A 17,689-nucleotide genomic window follows, 5' to 3' on the forward strand; every position below is an offset into this window, starting at 1 on the left:
GCATACTTTACATTGGTTTCCCTATCTGCCACATACCATTGTTGGGAAACAGAAAACAAACCATATTAAACAAGTGTGGACATGTATAGAAACAAAAAGTATTCCAAGAAAGCTTTTGTATAAAGTATGGAAGATTACCTTAACCGTGATATGCATAAATTGTTGCCTACACAAAAGGAGATGAAGCATTTTTTTAAAGTCCAGAACTACAAGATAACATTCAGAAGCAGCTCAGGTAGATGCCTCCCTAGATTCCTGAACAATAAAGTGGGAAAGGGCAAAATAATCAGATGGTAAAACCCTGTCATAACACACAATTTAAGTTAAGATAATTTTAGCCTTCTAATGGATTTGACCTGTAGTGGGATTCACAACTCCTCAGTTGGCCTTTGGAAGTAAGTACTTGAACCTTTTAGGCCATTCTTACAAGTTTTGTTTAGCTTGTATATTATTTCATAATTTCATTTTATTTGTGTGCAGACCACTGTGTGAGTGGCAGAAAGAAGAAAGCTTTTTCCTTCAGTGTGTTTCCTGAAGTGAGCCTTGTGTTACCAGATTTCTTTTTTAATTCAGGTTTATCTTTTAAAAGGAAAGGAAACACAACAATCTTGGTTAAGCAGAAGCTGCAATGGCTAAAAATATGGAGAGTTATGTTTATCTTATTATTTATTGTTAATGTTACTCTGAATATTTTCAGATACTCAGGAAGATATATTATCATCAAATAAAAAGGCTATCAATATTACTCAAAATATAAATCAAAAGTAAACCTCAGTAAACCTATTATTATATTCTGTCTGGATTCAGCAGATTTGGTAACTAAGGCTGATTATTAAGAGACTGTTTGTCATGTAATTTAAATGTTTTTAAAAGAAATGTTTTAAAGGAAGTCTTCTGAGATCAAGTTAATGTGCATGCACATTCATATAAATATGTATATGCATATATGCAAAGCTAGGAGAGAGAAAGATTAGAAGTGTGTGGATGATCACACAAATACCCCCCCACACATACTTTATCAGTGCATGTGTTGGTATGTAGTATAAATTTGTTGAAAATGGAATATTTTGTTAATTACTCCATTGATCAATAAACTTCAAGACATAAAGATGTATTTCTCATTTTCAAAGACGTACACATATTATTTTAAAAATCTATTTAATTAAAAACTGAGTGGTTTTGTTCTATGCAACAAGTCATTAGCTTCCCTAAAGCTAACTGGCATTATCTGATCATGGAAGTCCTAAGATGACATTAAGTCCTATTATGCCAGTGCCTTGGTGCAATTCCCAAGAAAACATGGAGCCACAGTTGCTCGCTTTTTGTTTAGGTCACAAAATATGCTTGGAGCTATTACACATTATATAAGCCAGGACTAAATTATGCAAATTTAATGTAACAAATATACAATAATTCTTTTCTTAAAATGAATACTTTCACTTCCAGGATCATTCATTAAACTAAATGTAACAAATAAATATAGCACACATGGTGTACTTTTTATGACACAAAAGCTTGCTGTAAAGCACACTGCAGGAATTACTACTATGTTTGCAAATGCCACTGGAATTTTGCTGATAAGTTATGAAAAATTCTATACATTTATCACATGTGTGATTGCAGCAAATTTTGGCTCCTTTTAACAGTAGACAATAAAGCAATTTGCCCATGGTAAAAAGCAAATAATCACAAGAACAATAAAAAACTACAATACTAAATTAATATATAATGTTACAACTTTATCAGTCTTATAACAACATAGAATCCACACACAGCAAGTTGATCTGGGAGCCAGTTTGGTGTAATGGTTAAGGCACCAGGTTAGAAAGTAGGAAACTGTGAGTTCAAGTCCTACCATAACCATGAAAGCCATCTGTGTGACTTTGGGCCATACACTCTCTCAGCCCAACCCACCTTACAGGGTTGTTGTTATGGGGAATGTAGAAGGAGGAAGGTATGCTGGATATGTTAGATATCAACCATAAGGTGCTTATACGGTTTTGGTTAAAATTTTCTGGGTATTTTTTTTTATCCCACAGGAGGTCAGTTTCAGAGATTTTAAGTTTGTTGATTTGATTGGACTGAACAGGACTGGGCTGAACTAGAATTTCCATCACTAAGCAAAATGAATATATGTATGATGTCCCATAACTAGCCCACTTAGTGATGGAAGTTTTAGAAAATCCCTGGTTACTGTTGTTAAGCAAATGATGAAAATTGTTATGTGAAGACCTCACATGACTGTGACTTCCTAAGGGTTCCCTCATTAACTTGCTTGTGGGAAGCCAGCAAGGAAGGTTGCAAATCTTGATTTCATGACACTGCGATGGTTAGAAATCCAGAAGTATTCAGATCATGGTGTGTGACCATGGGAATGCTGCAACAGACAGGACTTTGAAGACCAGTTGTAAGTACCATTTGTTCAGCACTACTGTAAGTTTGCTCACTTAAAATGCAGTCGTTAACCTAGGAACTTGATGGCAAACATATAGCATGTGTGCCAGAAGTGGCATGCAGAGCCCTCTCTCGAAGAATGCGAGCTGTTGCCTGTTGCTCTTCCGGGTTCTGGCGAGCCGAACAGTTGGTCTTCATGTGCGCATGAGCCCTGGAAACCGGAAGAGCAGTTGCTCGGCACATGTTTATTCTGGTTTCTGGTTTCAAGCACGCGCGCAATCCCGTTTCGGCACTTGCCAAGACTCATCTAGGACCACCTATACTTGAATAGGATTTGGAGTAAACTTTGCTCTCTCAATGTCTTGTCAGTCTGTCTCTTCAACATTTAATAACATAAAGTTTGGCATTACTTAACATGTGTTGTTCTTATTTGATTTATAGGATAGATCCTGATTTTAGCCATTTCCCAAACATAATTATTTATAATACCTGCTTAAGATACTGGCTTCTGGGCACACCACTCCACATCTTAGAATCTTGTCCAAAAAGGAGAAGGCAGATCCATCCAAGAAGAAACATAGAATTTAGCCTTTCTTTCTTTTATACCCCATTTGTACCAGAAATAAAGTTATTTATTTTATTCTATTTAAGTCATTTATATAGATGCCCATCTCACAGCTTTGTGACTTTGGAAGACATATAAAAATATAATTTATTATGCCATCCCTTAATCGATTCCATGTTACAATCCATTTTATCCTTTTCATCTAAATAATCAACGCAATGTGTATCACTGCAGGATTGTCGCACACTGGCCTTTTTTCTGGTCTCTCAAGAAGATAATGGAGTCGGTATAATTTTGTCTCTCATCCAATATCCTGCTTGTATTCAGCAATAATCATTTGACAGAAAAATATTATTTGATATTTATGAACCCAGAAAAATCACCAATATTTGAAAGATTACAATTAGAAATATTACAAATTAGACACTCCTGCCTAATCACATATACACTAAGCAACGCCCTTCCACAATCTAGATTTCTGAATTGCTGAATTGCAGCAATCAATTCCATCCAGGTGGACAAATATTGTAGGCAAAAATGTCCCTTCCTAAACAAAAAACTGTGTGTCACTGACTGACATCACTGATAAACAGGAAAACATTTTTTTACAGAAGTCAAATAGTAATTATGTATTTTTCTTCATATCTTGCTTCCAGAAAGCATAACACAGTAAGAATATTTTCCCATTTCAAGCATGGCCAATGTATTACCATGACAACAATACAACTGAAGTTATAGCTACTGTATTGCACTGTTTGAAAAATGAACTCATCTTCTTTAAAAAGCTTCCAATGTTCTAAACAGCAGACTATTTAGTTTGTAATAGTAACTGCTAAGTAATTAATATTTTATTTTATCCCAACCAAAGTGGCGGAAAATTATAATACAATGAACAACAAAACAAATAAAATACATAGGAAATAATCAAAACAGAAGGTGTGACGTCCATGAAATATTCAAAACATGTCACGGCTGTAACCTATAATTAAAACTGTTCCAGAGTAAGGTAAAATGTTGCTTATTACAAACTGTACTTTAAAATGGTCCATAAAATGTAATAACCCAAATGTAGTTAAATGTAACTGAAGGAACAAAATGGGACGTGTAACAGTCTAAGTGGTGCCATGAATTTGGCAGGGATTCCAATGTGTCAAATACTGAGATTATTTTTTTGTAGCTGCAACACAAATTCTAGCTATTGAATGAAAAACATTAATCTAATACAGGATTTCTCAAAGTGTGGCCAAAGGTCCTTCGCAGTGGTTATTTGCCAGTGTATTTTGAAAAGTAATTCAATACAGGTAGCTCTGGCCAAAATTGGCCCCAGAATTTTCATTGCTAAGCAAGACAAGATGCCTGCTTTTATGTCCTTTTTTGCCATAGTTTTAAAGTAAATCACTGCAGTAGTTAAGTGAATCATGCAGACATTAGGTAAACCTGGTTTCTCCCACTGATCTTTGCTTGTTAGAAGCTGGCTGCGAAAGTTGCAAATCAGTGGTGGGTTCCAGATCCCGTTCCAACCGTACTGCCGGCGTCGACATGGATGCACACAGTGCGCGTGCACATGCGCACAGCACACACATGCATCTTAGCACCTCTGCGAGCCTCCGCAATGCTCCAGCTGCTCCAGCTGCTCCAGCTGCTCAGCGGAGCATCGTGCAGGCGCTGTAAGCGCCATGCACATGCACAGAAATGCCAAAGACTTAAAAGACTGGTAAGGAGCTCGGGCGGGTGGGCCCTCCGGAGCACCATACCAGAAGAGTATCCGGTGCTCTGGGCAGGCTTCGGTACGCCCATACTGGGGCGTACCACCTGCAACCTACCACTGTTGCAAATGCTGAACACATGAACCACAATGCTGCAACCATCATAAATACATGCTGGTTGCCAAGCACTTGAATTTTGATCATATGACTATGGGGATGCTGCGACGGTTGTAAATGTGAGGACAGATTGTAGGTTAGACTCAGTGGTGGGATTCAATTTTTTTTTACTACCGTTCTGTGGGCGTGGCTTGGTGGGCGTGGCAGGGGAAGGTTACTGCAAAATCCCCATTTCCTCCCGATCAGCTGGGACTCGGGAGACAGAAAATAGATGGGGTCGGGGCCAGTCAGAGGTGATATTTACTGATTCTCTGATCTATTCAAAATTTCCGCTACCAGTTCTCCAGAACTGGTCAGAACCTGCTGAATACTACCTCTGGTTAAACTGTGTTTATGTTAAACAAGCTAGAGTGTGTTGTTTCTTGGTGTCATATAATATATGTGGTATGTAGGTGTATAAATATGTATTTATTTATTTATTTGTCATGTTTGTATAGTGTATATTGGAGGTGGTGACCCTTTGAGAGCTGCATGCAACGAAATTTTATTTTAATATATGTCAATTAGGGTACATTTAAAGTGACAATATTCTAAGTCTAAGTCAATTGCTGGAGAGCTACACGGGCGGAGACTTTTCAAATAAAGGATCTCATAGTATCTATCCTAAATAAATACAAGGGAATAACTCTATGACTCCACTTGAGATAGATAACTGTTCTGACCCCCCCCTTCTCCGTCCAGGAACGAACGCCGAAACCAACGTAAACTAGAATGTTTTTTAATCAGTCCAGACTCTCGTTGGCTGCAAGCCACATAAACAAAGAGATAAGCACTCTGGCAGCAAGTCCTACCAAAACTTGGCAGCAATGCAAACAAACTCTGGCAGCAATCCAGCCTGCCAAGTTTGTTTCTTCTTAGTCCTTAACGTTGACTTCTGCAGAAGGGCGTGGCACAAGCAGTCTCTTTTATAATCAGGAGAGGATCTTAATGAGCATCAGCTGAGCATAATTACCTCCTGTAATTACGTAGTTGTTCTTGACGCCGAGTAGCCCTTCGACGGTGTGCATCCTGGAACAACTCACAGGTGGATGACTCACTCTTGTCTCTTCCCCACTGATCCAAGGCTCAGGCGCCACCTGGTGGCCAACCAGTCTCTCTGCGCCCTGCTCGGAATGGGAACCCTGTCCAGGGTCCTCCACCTCCTCCAGGGCCGACTCATAAGACCCCTTGCTGTCGGAGTCTGGTGGCAGCTCCAACGGCTCCTGCCGGGCCACAACAGGTAACTAGATGTACTTCTTATCTCACAGTTGCATGAAAGGTTATGTCTAAATAGTGAAAGGTCCAGATTATATATTTTGTGGTCATTGATTGACTAATTATGCTCTTTTATACTTTTCTAGTAAGGGTTATAGCTTTTGTTTTCTTGTAATTAATTAGCTACTATCTAGTTTTCATAGTAGTGTGTGAGTTCTTTTAAGACTCTTCTCAGCCCTATGACTGAGCAAAGAGGATGACTGTATCATCGGCATCAAGAAAGATTGGCCTCTTGGCCAATGGATGAACCCACATTAAAGTATAAGATCACTAAATTTATATAAAAAATTAAAAATTAGTGGGACTAGAGAAATAAATCAATTAATGATCTTCACACTACATTTAACCCCCGGCTGATGTTACTGTAAAGAATATGATTAGGAAAGAAGTCTTCTTATGTTGATAGTAGTAGTCAACAATTTATTTCATAGAATTTCTCTTAAAGTAAAACCAGAAGCTGATTTGAAATCTGAAAAGTATGAGTAATTAATATTCACATCTCACTATTTCTGTGGATTGATAAGAAATGTTAGAACTAAATTCTTTTGATGCAAATCTGGAGATCAAACAAGGAAGTCTTATTTGTCTCATTCTTTTTCTAACTTTTTTTCACTGAAGATCACTTTTTTTTGTTTCTTGCTGTACATTTTTCAGCCTGGAGGTCGCATGATGAAACTGGGCACTGGAAGTTGAATGCAGAAGCTTATAAAATTCATTCAGATAAAAAAAAATTTAATAAACACAATCCAAGTGACTATAGAACACTATCCACACACAATTTCCCAGTGTATGATACGGGAAATCCTATACCATACAACCTGTTACTTAGCAACTGTTCAAAGTTACAACAGACCCCCAAAAGGTACTTTAACACCAGATTCAAAGTTCTGACACACACACACACACACACACACACACACACCTGAATCATGCGATTGCATTCAGCCCACATTTACAACCATTGGAAAAATCCTGTGTTCAAGTAACCACAATTTTTTTTAAAAAACTTGTTAGAAAACCAGCATTTATTTTTGATTTCTGGCAACTGCTGCAAAAAAAGGACATAAAATTGGGTTGGTCATATGATAACCCAATTAATGACCAACATGACTTATGACTGCAGTTCTGAACTCAATTACAGTTGTAAATTGAGGACTACCTAGGAGACAGAAATAAGGCAATGTGATAAATTAAGACTAAAAGTACAAAGGCCTGAAACACCAAGTCATGTACCTTTTTTCCATCAAAGAATAGTCCTGAGGCAACATTCTGGCATTTTCAATTCTATCTCAAAGTGAGTACCAAGATAAAATTCAACAGCCATTATGTGTATTAGTGATTTTGAGTAATTTATACTACATGAGATATAAATGGGTGGAAAAATTATAGTTCATTGATACAGCACATGTTTGAATGTAAAATGTTTTACAGTCAAAAGGGCATAGTTTCAAGGCAGTTTATCTTGAAGTAGGATGGAAAAGAAATGCTGACTATGAAGTTGCTTCACAACAATGCAAGTAGCAGTGATCTTGATGGATTAATAATCCACGCTCCTAGCATAACAGCTACCTAATCCACGCTTGTTTTGTACTGGTTGCACATTATGTTGTTGTTGTTGTTAGTTGCGAAGTCTTGTCCAACCCATCACAAACCCATGGACAATGTTCCTCCAGGCCTTCCTGTCCTCTACCACCCCTGGAGTCCATTTAAGCTCACACCTACTGCTTCGGTGACTCCATCCAGCCACCTCATTTTGTCGTCCCCTTCTTATTTTGCCCTCAATCTTTCCCAGCATTAGGCTCTTCTCCAGGGAGTCCTTCCTTCTCATTAGGTGACCAAAGTATTTGAATTTAATCTTCAGGATCTGGCTTCTAAAGAGCACTCAGGGTTGATCTCCTCTAGGACTGATCGATTTGATTGCCTTGCAGTCCAAGGGACTCGCAGGAGTTTTCTCCAGCATCATAGTTCAAAGGCCTCAATTCTTTGGCGCTCAGCCTTTCTTCTTTCACAGCCATACATTGCAACTGGGAAAACCATAGCCTTGACCATACACACTTTTTTTGGCAGGGTAATGTCTCTGCTTTTTAGTATGCTGTCTAGATTTGCCATAGCTTTCCTCCCTAGGAGCAAGTGTCTTAATTTCTTGGCTGCAGTCCCCATCTGCTGTGAACTTGGAGCCCAGGAAAATAACATCTGTCACTACCTCCATTTTGTCTCCATCTATTTGCCAGGAGTCGAGAGGCCCAGATGCCATGATCTTGGTTTTCTTAATGTTGAGTTTCTAGCCAACTTTTGCACTCTCCTTCTTCACCCGCATCAGGAGGCTCTTCATTTTCTGCCATTAGAGTGGTATCATCTGCATATCAAAGGTTGTTGATATTTCTCCCGGCAAACATTATATAGCTATAGCATAGCTATACATAGTCACACCATTACAATGTGGGTCCCAAAGGGTTGGATTTTAGGAATCATGCCAATTGCATGAATACTAAGGGAGTCATAATCCACCCATTGTGGAAGGTGCTCTGAAGTAAGTAAACATCTTTAATAATGTACCTTATCATTGAAAACAATCATGTGAAATTACTTCTCTCTATTTCCTGTTTTGAACAACAGCTTTTCTTTCTCATTTAAATAGGAAAATCAACACACAAATAGGGACTGGACATACATGAATATTCTTTCTCATTATGTTGTATGTAAGCTTAGTTTATGAAACTGCAATTAGTGTCCACACAATTGATTTTTGTTAAATATTTATTAAGAATGATCCCATGAACCTCACCTGTCTTCTATGATCTACCCATTTTTTCCTGAGTAGTAATTATGAGCATCCGCCATCTGTATACACTGGGGGAGGGGGGGATTCTCTTCTTTATCCCTGAAATTCCAGAATTTTAGATCTATAAAGATTCCTAGTTGCCATTTCCCTATCTGAACCTTATCATATTATTTTTCTGTGTTTTAAGATAACGAAACTAATATACAACAGTATTGGTATAGTCTTTAGTAACAATGAAAGAAACCCTTATTTCCATTGAGATATTTTTCCATTGAGATCAGCTAAAGCAGATTAATATGCAAAGGACATTAATTAATCTGTCCTAAGTTATTAATGGGTCAAAAACATTTTGAGTACACAAAAAATGTTATTTTAAAAAATAAATAAATAATGTTTGCTTCCTTGCTGTTAAATCTCTCACACTGGACAGATGTTTAGACTAGATGTGGCATTTTTATCCATCTACTGAGTCTTATTAAAGTTATCATTGCAGGATGTAGGCTGTTCCAAGCAAAGCTACAACTTGCAATTGACTGATGGTAATTTTATCAATGCTCATGATGTTCAAGTGGTATTGCAGAAGATTGCACCCAAGGCACCTATTACTATTGGTACTATCTTTATTTTGCTACAGTTGTTATATTTTTATTCTGTATTTTGTTATTTTTTCCCAGTACTTTCTCTTCTATTCTGCTGTCTCTAGGTATTGCCATGTCTACTGTTCAGATTTTTTTGTCTTTCTTATTGACAATTGTTGCAGGTATTTCTATGAACTACAAAGTCCCAGAGCACTTCATTTTCTGTTATTTTGTCTGTTCCTTTTTAGTTCCAACAGTTCTTGCTTATAGGCAAGTGTATTTTTCAAATGCATTGGGGAACTTGTAATTAAATCATCTTCAAAGTGGGGCACTGTTGGTGTCAGATTTATATCCCAAAATTACAGCTAAATTCTTTATATTATCAACTAATTGTGCAGTAGCCTTAGTGGTTTAATAACTTTCTGCACTTGGCTGCATCTCTTGATTACTCATCTTCTTTCAATTACTTGAGTAATTTGTTGATCTTGCTCCTCTTTCATTACATCTTCAGAATATAATTGATTTATAAAGTGAACTGTTGTTTTTAAATAGTTCTCCAAAATAATTTTTGCAATTTCCTTCTAGCTTAGATGTCTTTGATGTCGCTTCATCATCATTTTTTTTGCTCCTTCTTGTGGTCAAAGAATAGATCTTTTTTGTAGATATGGTATCACTTGGCCAATCAGAACCCATTAAAATTGGAAGATTTCAGCCAACCACAACAAACAATCCTAAATTGCAAGTTATAACTAACAATCTCAAATAGAAGTGGCAAATTCATGAAAATAACAAAACAAAACCATAACTTTTTAAATCTTTACATTTTCCATCAACATTAGAAAGAAAAAAATAGTCCACAGTTCTTTATTTTAGCTCAACTCCAGCAACCCTTCTCCTCTTCATTCAATAATAACAATGTCCCAAAATAACGCAGATCTTCAAAAGGAGTAACAGGCTATGACTGAAAATAATCTCTTTTAGCTAAGTAAAGATAATAATTGAATAAAGTATTTGAGTAGTGAAAGCCATGACCTACTGTCTGTTTGAAAACAAAATTCCAAAATGGCTGCTTTTTCAACAACAAAATAATTCCAGTCCATCTCCCAGTTTACGGTTAACTCACCCAGCTACTTTAGAGCAGAGTCTCCTTGCAGACCAACACTGTATCGAGGATATTGAAGGATTGTTCCAGGACTCCCCCTAATCCAGGAGTCATATAAACTCAGTCCCTTGTTTTTAAATTGAAAAAGTTTAAATCTGGAAAGAGCTTTCTGAACTGGTCAGTCTGGAACTGGACTGGAAGTCCAAGCAAATGCTATTTCTTGCAGATATTCCAAAGCACCATTGTTGCTGATTGTCCTGGCATTGTTTGTAATCAGCCTGTGCAATTATTACTATGATTATGGTTCATTGCACAGTCAGTGAGATATTTATACTAGATTTGGAATTTCATCCACCTATTGACACCTTCTTGGGGATCTGCAATAGACAAATATTGTTGTTTGATTGTATTAAAGGTATTACCGCAAGGAAAGCTGCCTTTTGCAATTGATTGGTGGTGATTTACTATTACATAAACAAAATTGTGAAATCACAGCTACCAGTTTTTTAACTGTTCTTGGCCTTCACACACATCAAGTTATTCCCAACAAAGTAGGATGTCATAACGTATCAGCATGTATGCGCAGATCCAAAATGTGGCCTTTTGTAATTAACATATGGAAATGTTGCCAATGTGCATATTTTCTAAATGCCATCCAATATTTTTTGTTATGGCAGCCAGTCTGATGATAACCACTCGGACCACCACACCTGGTTTATGTTCAGTTAAATTCACAATGTAGGACTGGTAGAAATGTAATAATTCAAGTCCAAACCAAGGACCTAAAAATTATTAAGATAGCATTTAAGAATATAAACAGGTCCAAGCAGGGTAGCTTTTTTTGAAAATTGGGATGTTCAGTGTGATAATTCAATATTTCCAGATATTAAGAAAATACTTTAAATATTGCTCTTAGGGCTCCAACCACAATTGCTATACAATGGATTTATATTTTCATAAATATTCAGCTTAAATCTGCGAGTCCGTCCCAGTCCCAGCAGCAACAATTAAACAGACTTTGTTTTCAATGACTATTATATTAGGCATGTTTTGAACAAGATGCCAGTTCTGTTTGAATCTTAAAGGCCCACAAGGTATTAACCTGCTCATTTTCCAAAACCTATTCAACTTGATGGTCCCAGTAGTTTTTCCTACCTTCAAATCCAAACCACTGGCAATGTTTCCAGTGAATAATTCTGGCAGTTCTGTCATGATGATGCTTGTAATCAGCTTGTGAAATTTTACTGTAGTCATTCATCAAATAATCAATTGTTTCATCTGTTTTACTACAAAGGCAGCATTTGCTGTTGTGCGTCATAGAATGAATTTTCATCCATGCAATTTATTAACAAAGTTTTTTCTTGAGCCACTTTAATAAAAGCTTCAATTTTTTTCTTTAACACTTCTTGTCTTAAACAATTCCATGTTTGGTTTTTATTGGCTTTTCTTTCTACATTTTTCAAGTATTGATTAAACATTGGCTTGTTCTCCCAATTAACAAATCAGTTTTCAGTTGTCTCTTTTCTATATTCAGCTTTCACCTTTCCTGTTTTCAAGAGCCTTCCTTGATTGACTTCTTCAATAAGAGTTTTTGGCTCATTCAGACCATTCTTTTCTTCCTCCATAGTTTGTTTCTCATATAAGCTATAGGCAAATTGATACGATCAATATAAATTTTTGGTTGCAAAGCATTGTGCGCTTTCATTACATTACTCATCTTCCAATCCTCATTACTAAGTTTCATCTGGATCCATTCCTACTGCATATGGAATAATAGGTATTAATTGCTTTAATGATGTTTCTACCATTTAGCTTTGATTTCAAAATTTTCTAAACTCTGAATATTTGGTGGAAATATTTTCTTTGATTTTATTATTATTGTCCTGTACTCCAAATGAAAGTAAAGATAAAGGTTTCCTCTGTCCAGTTGTTTCCAACTCTAGGGGTTGGTTTCTTAGCCAAGGGAGTCAGCAAGACATTTCCATGGTCATGTGGCTAACATGATTATACGCCAAAGTGCACAGAACACACTGTTATCTTCCCACCAAAGTGGTATCTATTTATCTACTCACATTTGCATGCTTACAAATTGCTAGGTGGGCAGGAGCTGGGACAAGAATGGGATCTTACCCCTTGCATAGCGCTCAGATCTCAAACCCGGACTGTCAGCTTTCCAGCTGACAACCTTAGCATCTTTAACCACTGAGCTATCACACCACCTACTCCAAACAGAAAAGACTCCAAATATCAAAATCTATACTGCATGCTGCTGAAATAAAATGATTCTTCTAAAATCTATTTCTATCCTTTCAGAAGTAAGTACCAGTGAGTTCAGTAAAGCTTTGTACTAGTAGTAGGGTTAGAGGTTTTACAGTACAAATCTATGCAGGTCTAGTCAAAAGTAAATTGACTCATTAAATTTCATGGGTTATACTTTGGAAAAGTGTTCAAGGATTTCAGCTTAAGCAATTGCATTTTGCAGACTGGCTTTACAAAAAATAAGATCTTCCAAAATAAATACTATATTGCAAATATTTCAATATGTATGATATATTGCATAGAGTTGTAATATGCAATATTTTCTTTCTTATAAAGGTAATTTACCTTTAATCACATTAATGTACTATTTATATCATATAAATACATATTATTTGAGCCATTTGCAAAACTTAATTTTTCATAAACAAATATATAGGCCAACTGGTTGTTGATGAGACTCGAACTTAAAGAAAGCTAGAGGTTTCTACATTGGGAAATGTAATTTTAATATCTCTTAACATAAATTAAAAACCGCAGAACACAGCAAGCAGAACATGCTATTGCCTCCTAAAGAAGGTAACGCTATTTAAATCAGTGTTTTTCAATTTGACACATTTAAGTTGCGTGGACTTTAATTTCCAGAATTCTCTAGCCCAGAGGTCTCCAACCTTGGCAACTTTAAGACTTGCAGACTTCAAGTCCCAGAGTTCTGGGAGTTGAAGTTCACAAGTCTTACAGATGCCAAGGTTGGAGACCCCTGTTCTGGCCATCCACATATTTCTTCCAGTCTGAACAACAAATAATGATCTGTTACCATACATGCCCTTTATTGATTCAGTATTAGATCTTGAACCTATTCATGGGTTCAAGACTTCTGAACTTCTGAAATGAATAAAAAAAGATACCATCATTATACAAAAAGATGCTGAGCAAATAGAAACAGTTCAGAGAAGTCAAACAAAGACAGTAAGGTGCCTGATGTCAAATCCTATGAACAGCAAGTAAAGGAACTTGATATGTTAGTTTAAAGAAGGGAATGTTAGGAGAGACATGGTAGCACACTTCTGATGCATGAAAGGATATCACAGGGAAAAGAGAACTGATTGATTTTCTGACATCTGAAGGTAAGACAAAAACCAATGGAAGAAAGCTTTGTAGTGAAAAAATCCAAACTTGAATCAAGTTCAAGATATCAGAGTTTCCTAACTGTGACAACTCTTAAGTAATGGAACAGGCTGCCTCCTGAAATTGTGGGTGCTCTATCACTGGAGATTTTCAAGAAAAGACCAGCCAGCCATTTGCCCAATATGGTATGAAGATTCCTGACCAGCCAGGAAGTTGGACTAGATCATCTCCAAGTTCTCTTTCAACCTTATGATTATAAGAGAATATTGGTAGTTCACCTCCATGTTATTCATAACATTGGCACAGAATTTATGGTAACTAATCACAAGAAGAAATGCTTAAATTTATCTTTGGATAGTAAGTTCACAAAATGTTTCTCTTAGAAAGAGATGCAATGAATCAGAAACATTACCTATTATCTAATGTCATAGTGCCAGCGACTGGCATATAGATACTAATAATAGTTGGTTGTTTCAATTTCTGCAAAACACTTTTGCAACTGAAACAGGCTTCCTATATAAAAGTGTGCCAAATATGCTCCAAAGCACTGGGAGAGCCTTTGAAAGGACTTGACTTATGTAGGAAAAGAGAAGAGCAAAGGTAAGTCAGTTGTATTGTGTAAGCTAAAGTTTATTCATGAAATACTGAATTTAGCCTGGTATGGACTTTTTCTTTCAGAAATGTTATCCAAAACAGGCTTAAAGGGTAAAATTTCAACAATTCAATCATGAATATATATCAATTTTTCAAATCTATGCTACTACTTTAATTCTAATAAACATGATGGATAATGTCAGTAATACGTTTATTCTTTTTTAACAATTAATACTTGGAATACCTTATCTGTAATTTTTTTTTAAAAAATGTACTTTTATCAGCCTTTTAAAAAACCTGTTCCTTATTTGTTACTATGAAAAAGAAGGAAAGTTCACTTGACCTTAATGGCACTTCTGAATCAGCCATAGCTTTCAAATATTATATTGTTCCTAATTTGATTGAATTTGCGTTCAGAACATTGGTGGTCACAAAGGCTAAAAAAAGGAAGCTCTTCATTCCCACTTTATCTCTGACCCAAATTCTCCACAATAATAACAGTAACAATACTGGTCTGCATTACATGGCTGCTGTGCTGGATATAATGCATCTGAAACATTAGATAACTATTGGCTAATACTGGATTTGCAAAAAAATAATAATACAGAGAAATCTTTATGAAAACCTAGCAGCATATTAAGCACATTAAGTCTCACAGCCTAAAGCTACAGGTAGCTTTTTTATCACCCGAATATCATCTTTTTAAAGAGTTACGTTTAGAATTGTAATATATAATCCAAAACTGGCATTAGCTTTGCATTAAAGAATAGCATGCAAAGAAAAGCTATCAATTAACTCAAATGAGCAATTCAGTTAATTTTCAATCTCTACACTTCTTGGTTCGAGTTTTGCACATATAAATAGAAGTAGAATCATAGGGCTAGAAAAGTCCTCGGAGCTCTTCTAGTCCAACCCTCTGCTCGAGGCAGGTGACCTTACACCACCCCGTCAAATGAGTCAACAATACTGTGGTTCCTTATGCATCCTCCAGGATCTAGCTATCTACATCTCATTATTTCTGAGCTAACAGTCAAAGGCAGTCTCCAAACTAGAACAATTCTTGGTCCACTCTGAAGGGGAGATGCGATGGGAAGGAGGGTCGTGGCCATCCGGGATGGCGGTGCACCCAGCAATTGTCCCCTGACAGACACCCCCCCCCCGCTTATGTTCGGGAAAAAGTGGAGCAAAGGTCCCGGGAGCCGCCGGGGTGACTGTTTATCTGTGTCACTGTGCCAAGCGCCGCCTGCGCGGCTTACCTGAGGTCCCCGTGCCGGGAGGAAAGGTGGGCGCGTGTGCCCAGGAGGCGCCAAACACCGCTGCTACCGCTGCTGCTGCTGCTATCCGCGGTGGCGACCAGGGTGCGCGGGCTGTCCTCCCCGCCTCTCTCGAGTTTGAGACGGCCACTGTCCCCTGAGCTTCTGCGGCCCGTTCCCTCTTGCCAAAGGCCGGGTAAACGCTCTCTGGCGCACGCCGAGACGTCGGGGAAATGAGGCACCGGCCCTTTTTTGAACCCGGACTTGTTGCTGGAGCTGTCGCCGCGGCTCTTTCTGCGGCCGCTGTTTCTCATGGTGTGAGGGGACGCAGCATGCCGGGCTCCGGCTTCCTCCCAGCGCCGGCAGCGCAGTCCCGTGAGGGACGGAAAGAGGAGATCGGGAAAGACGCGCAAACGGCCGCGAGGCTCCCGAGGAGGACGCTGGGCACCGAGGGTTGGCGGTGGCGTCCGCTGCTGTTTCTGCTGCTCCCGGTAACGCAGGCTTCTCGGAGAGCATCAAGTTGTAGGCGCACCGATTCTAGCAGCTGCGTTTTGCCTTGAAACTTGCTGTCCCGGCGACCCGAAGGGGACATTCTCCCAGCGGCGTCTCAGGCGCTCCCACCCTTAGTCGGGAGGGAGTAAGGATGGCTGGGCGCAGTTGGGCGCCTCCCGGCTCCCCTCAGATCATCGGGGGAGCCTCGCGCGCCTGCTCGCTCGCGTGGCCTGCGTGCTTCCAGCGGGAATGGGAAGCGCGGGGATCTTAATGTAGTAGGGCGGGAGAGCTGGAGCGGGAGGTTCGCCGGTGCTCGCGGCCGCGGCCGCTGTTTGGGAAAATATCAGCCGGAATCTCTAGCCGGAGACGAGCGAGAGCCGCGGGCGAGACGCAAGCGACGAAATGGGTCACCGCGGGCATAAAAAGCGCCGTCGGATCGCCTCCCACGGTCCGGGAACCAACCAACCAAATAAATAAATAAAGTAGGCTTCGCTTCCTTGCGCGGCAAGAGAGAAAGTTGCCGAGGGTTGGCGGCTGAAGGAGGGCTCCCACCCGACGGTGCCTTCCCGCTTCTCTTGTTTTTGCACAAGTGCAGGAAATGCTCCACTGACCTACATATTTTCCCAAACATCCGTGACCTCCCCCGGGAGGAGGAGAAAAGGGAGGATCTAAAAAGAAAGTGTCTTTGGGTTCGAGGATGAAGGCTCGAGCGAAGACAAAATCCTGGATAATGTAAATAAGGCGGGGGGGGAATGTTTTCTTTTCAACGCTGAGTACAGAGAGGAAGTCAAACAGGTACCTGTGATTTGCATAAAAGGCTTCTGATGCTCTGATCAGGAGGACATACTGGAATTTAACGCGCGAGCTTTGTATCAGAAAATCTATGGAGATTCTCAGTCATCCAGGTCATGGTTGTCCCAAAAGGTGCTTTTTCTTTTCTTTTCCAAGAGGCAACTAGACTGTCTGGTTTTTCTTTGAAGACTTAGACTTCTCACGTCTGAAGAAGCTGAAGAAACTGCTTGGATGAGAAGCGAAAACATCTTCAAAGAAAAACCAGAAAGTCCAGTTGCCTCTTGGGGAAAAAAAAGACCTTTTGTATCAGAAAGAACTGCTGGCTTTGAGAAGTTTAAGATGTCTGTAAGGAGCCTCCTTTGAAATATTGCAAACTTTTTCAGATGAACAAACCAATTTATCTGTCCTTCCAGATTATGACCCTACGAAAATGAATCGGGTTTTGAATTTATTTATTTTTTTAATTCAAAATTCAGGTTTCATTTTTTTAAAAACTTCAGATTCTGGACTTTCTATTAAACTTCCAGGGATAAGTTTCCTAATTTTGGTAAAAAGTTTCAAGATGAATTAAATTTCTCTGCTGTTAGACAACTAGTACACTCACAAAATATAATTA

General features: G+C 38.6%; 1 protein-coding gene across 1 annotated transcript in view; it reads right to left on the bottom strand.

Moving 5' to 3' along the window:
• The window catches only part of NPAS2 (neuronal PAS domain protein 2), a 58,511-nt gene extending 41,917 nt beyond the window's left edge, over nucleotides 1–16,594 (bottom strand). The window contains exon 1 of the mRNA XM_087726244.1: nucleotides 15,793–16,594. Coding sequence (XP_087582370.1) covers nucleotides 15,793–16,103 — 311 coding nt within the window. The 5' untranslated portion in view covers nucleotides 16,104–16,594. The remainder of the gene's footprint in view (nucleotides 1–15,792) is intronic.
• Nucleotides 16,595–17,689: the final 1,095 nt, after the last annotated feature.

This window comes from Thamnophis sirtalis, unplaced genomic scaffold (genome assembly GCF_051295495.1).
Source record: "Thamnophis sirtalis isolate CommonGarterSnake01/CBP01778 unplaced genomic scaffold, rThaSir2_p1.2 scaffold_12, whole genome shotgun sequence".
Classification (NCBI taxonomy): domain Eukaryota; kingdom Metazoa; phylum Chordata; class Lepidosauria; order Squamata; family Natricidae; genus Thamnophis; species Thamnophis sirtalis.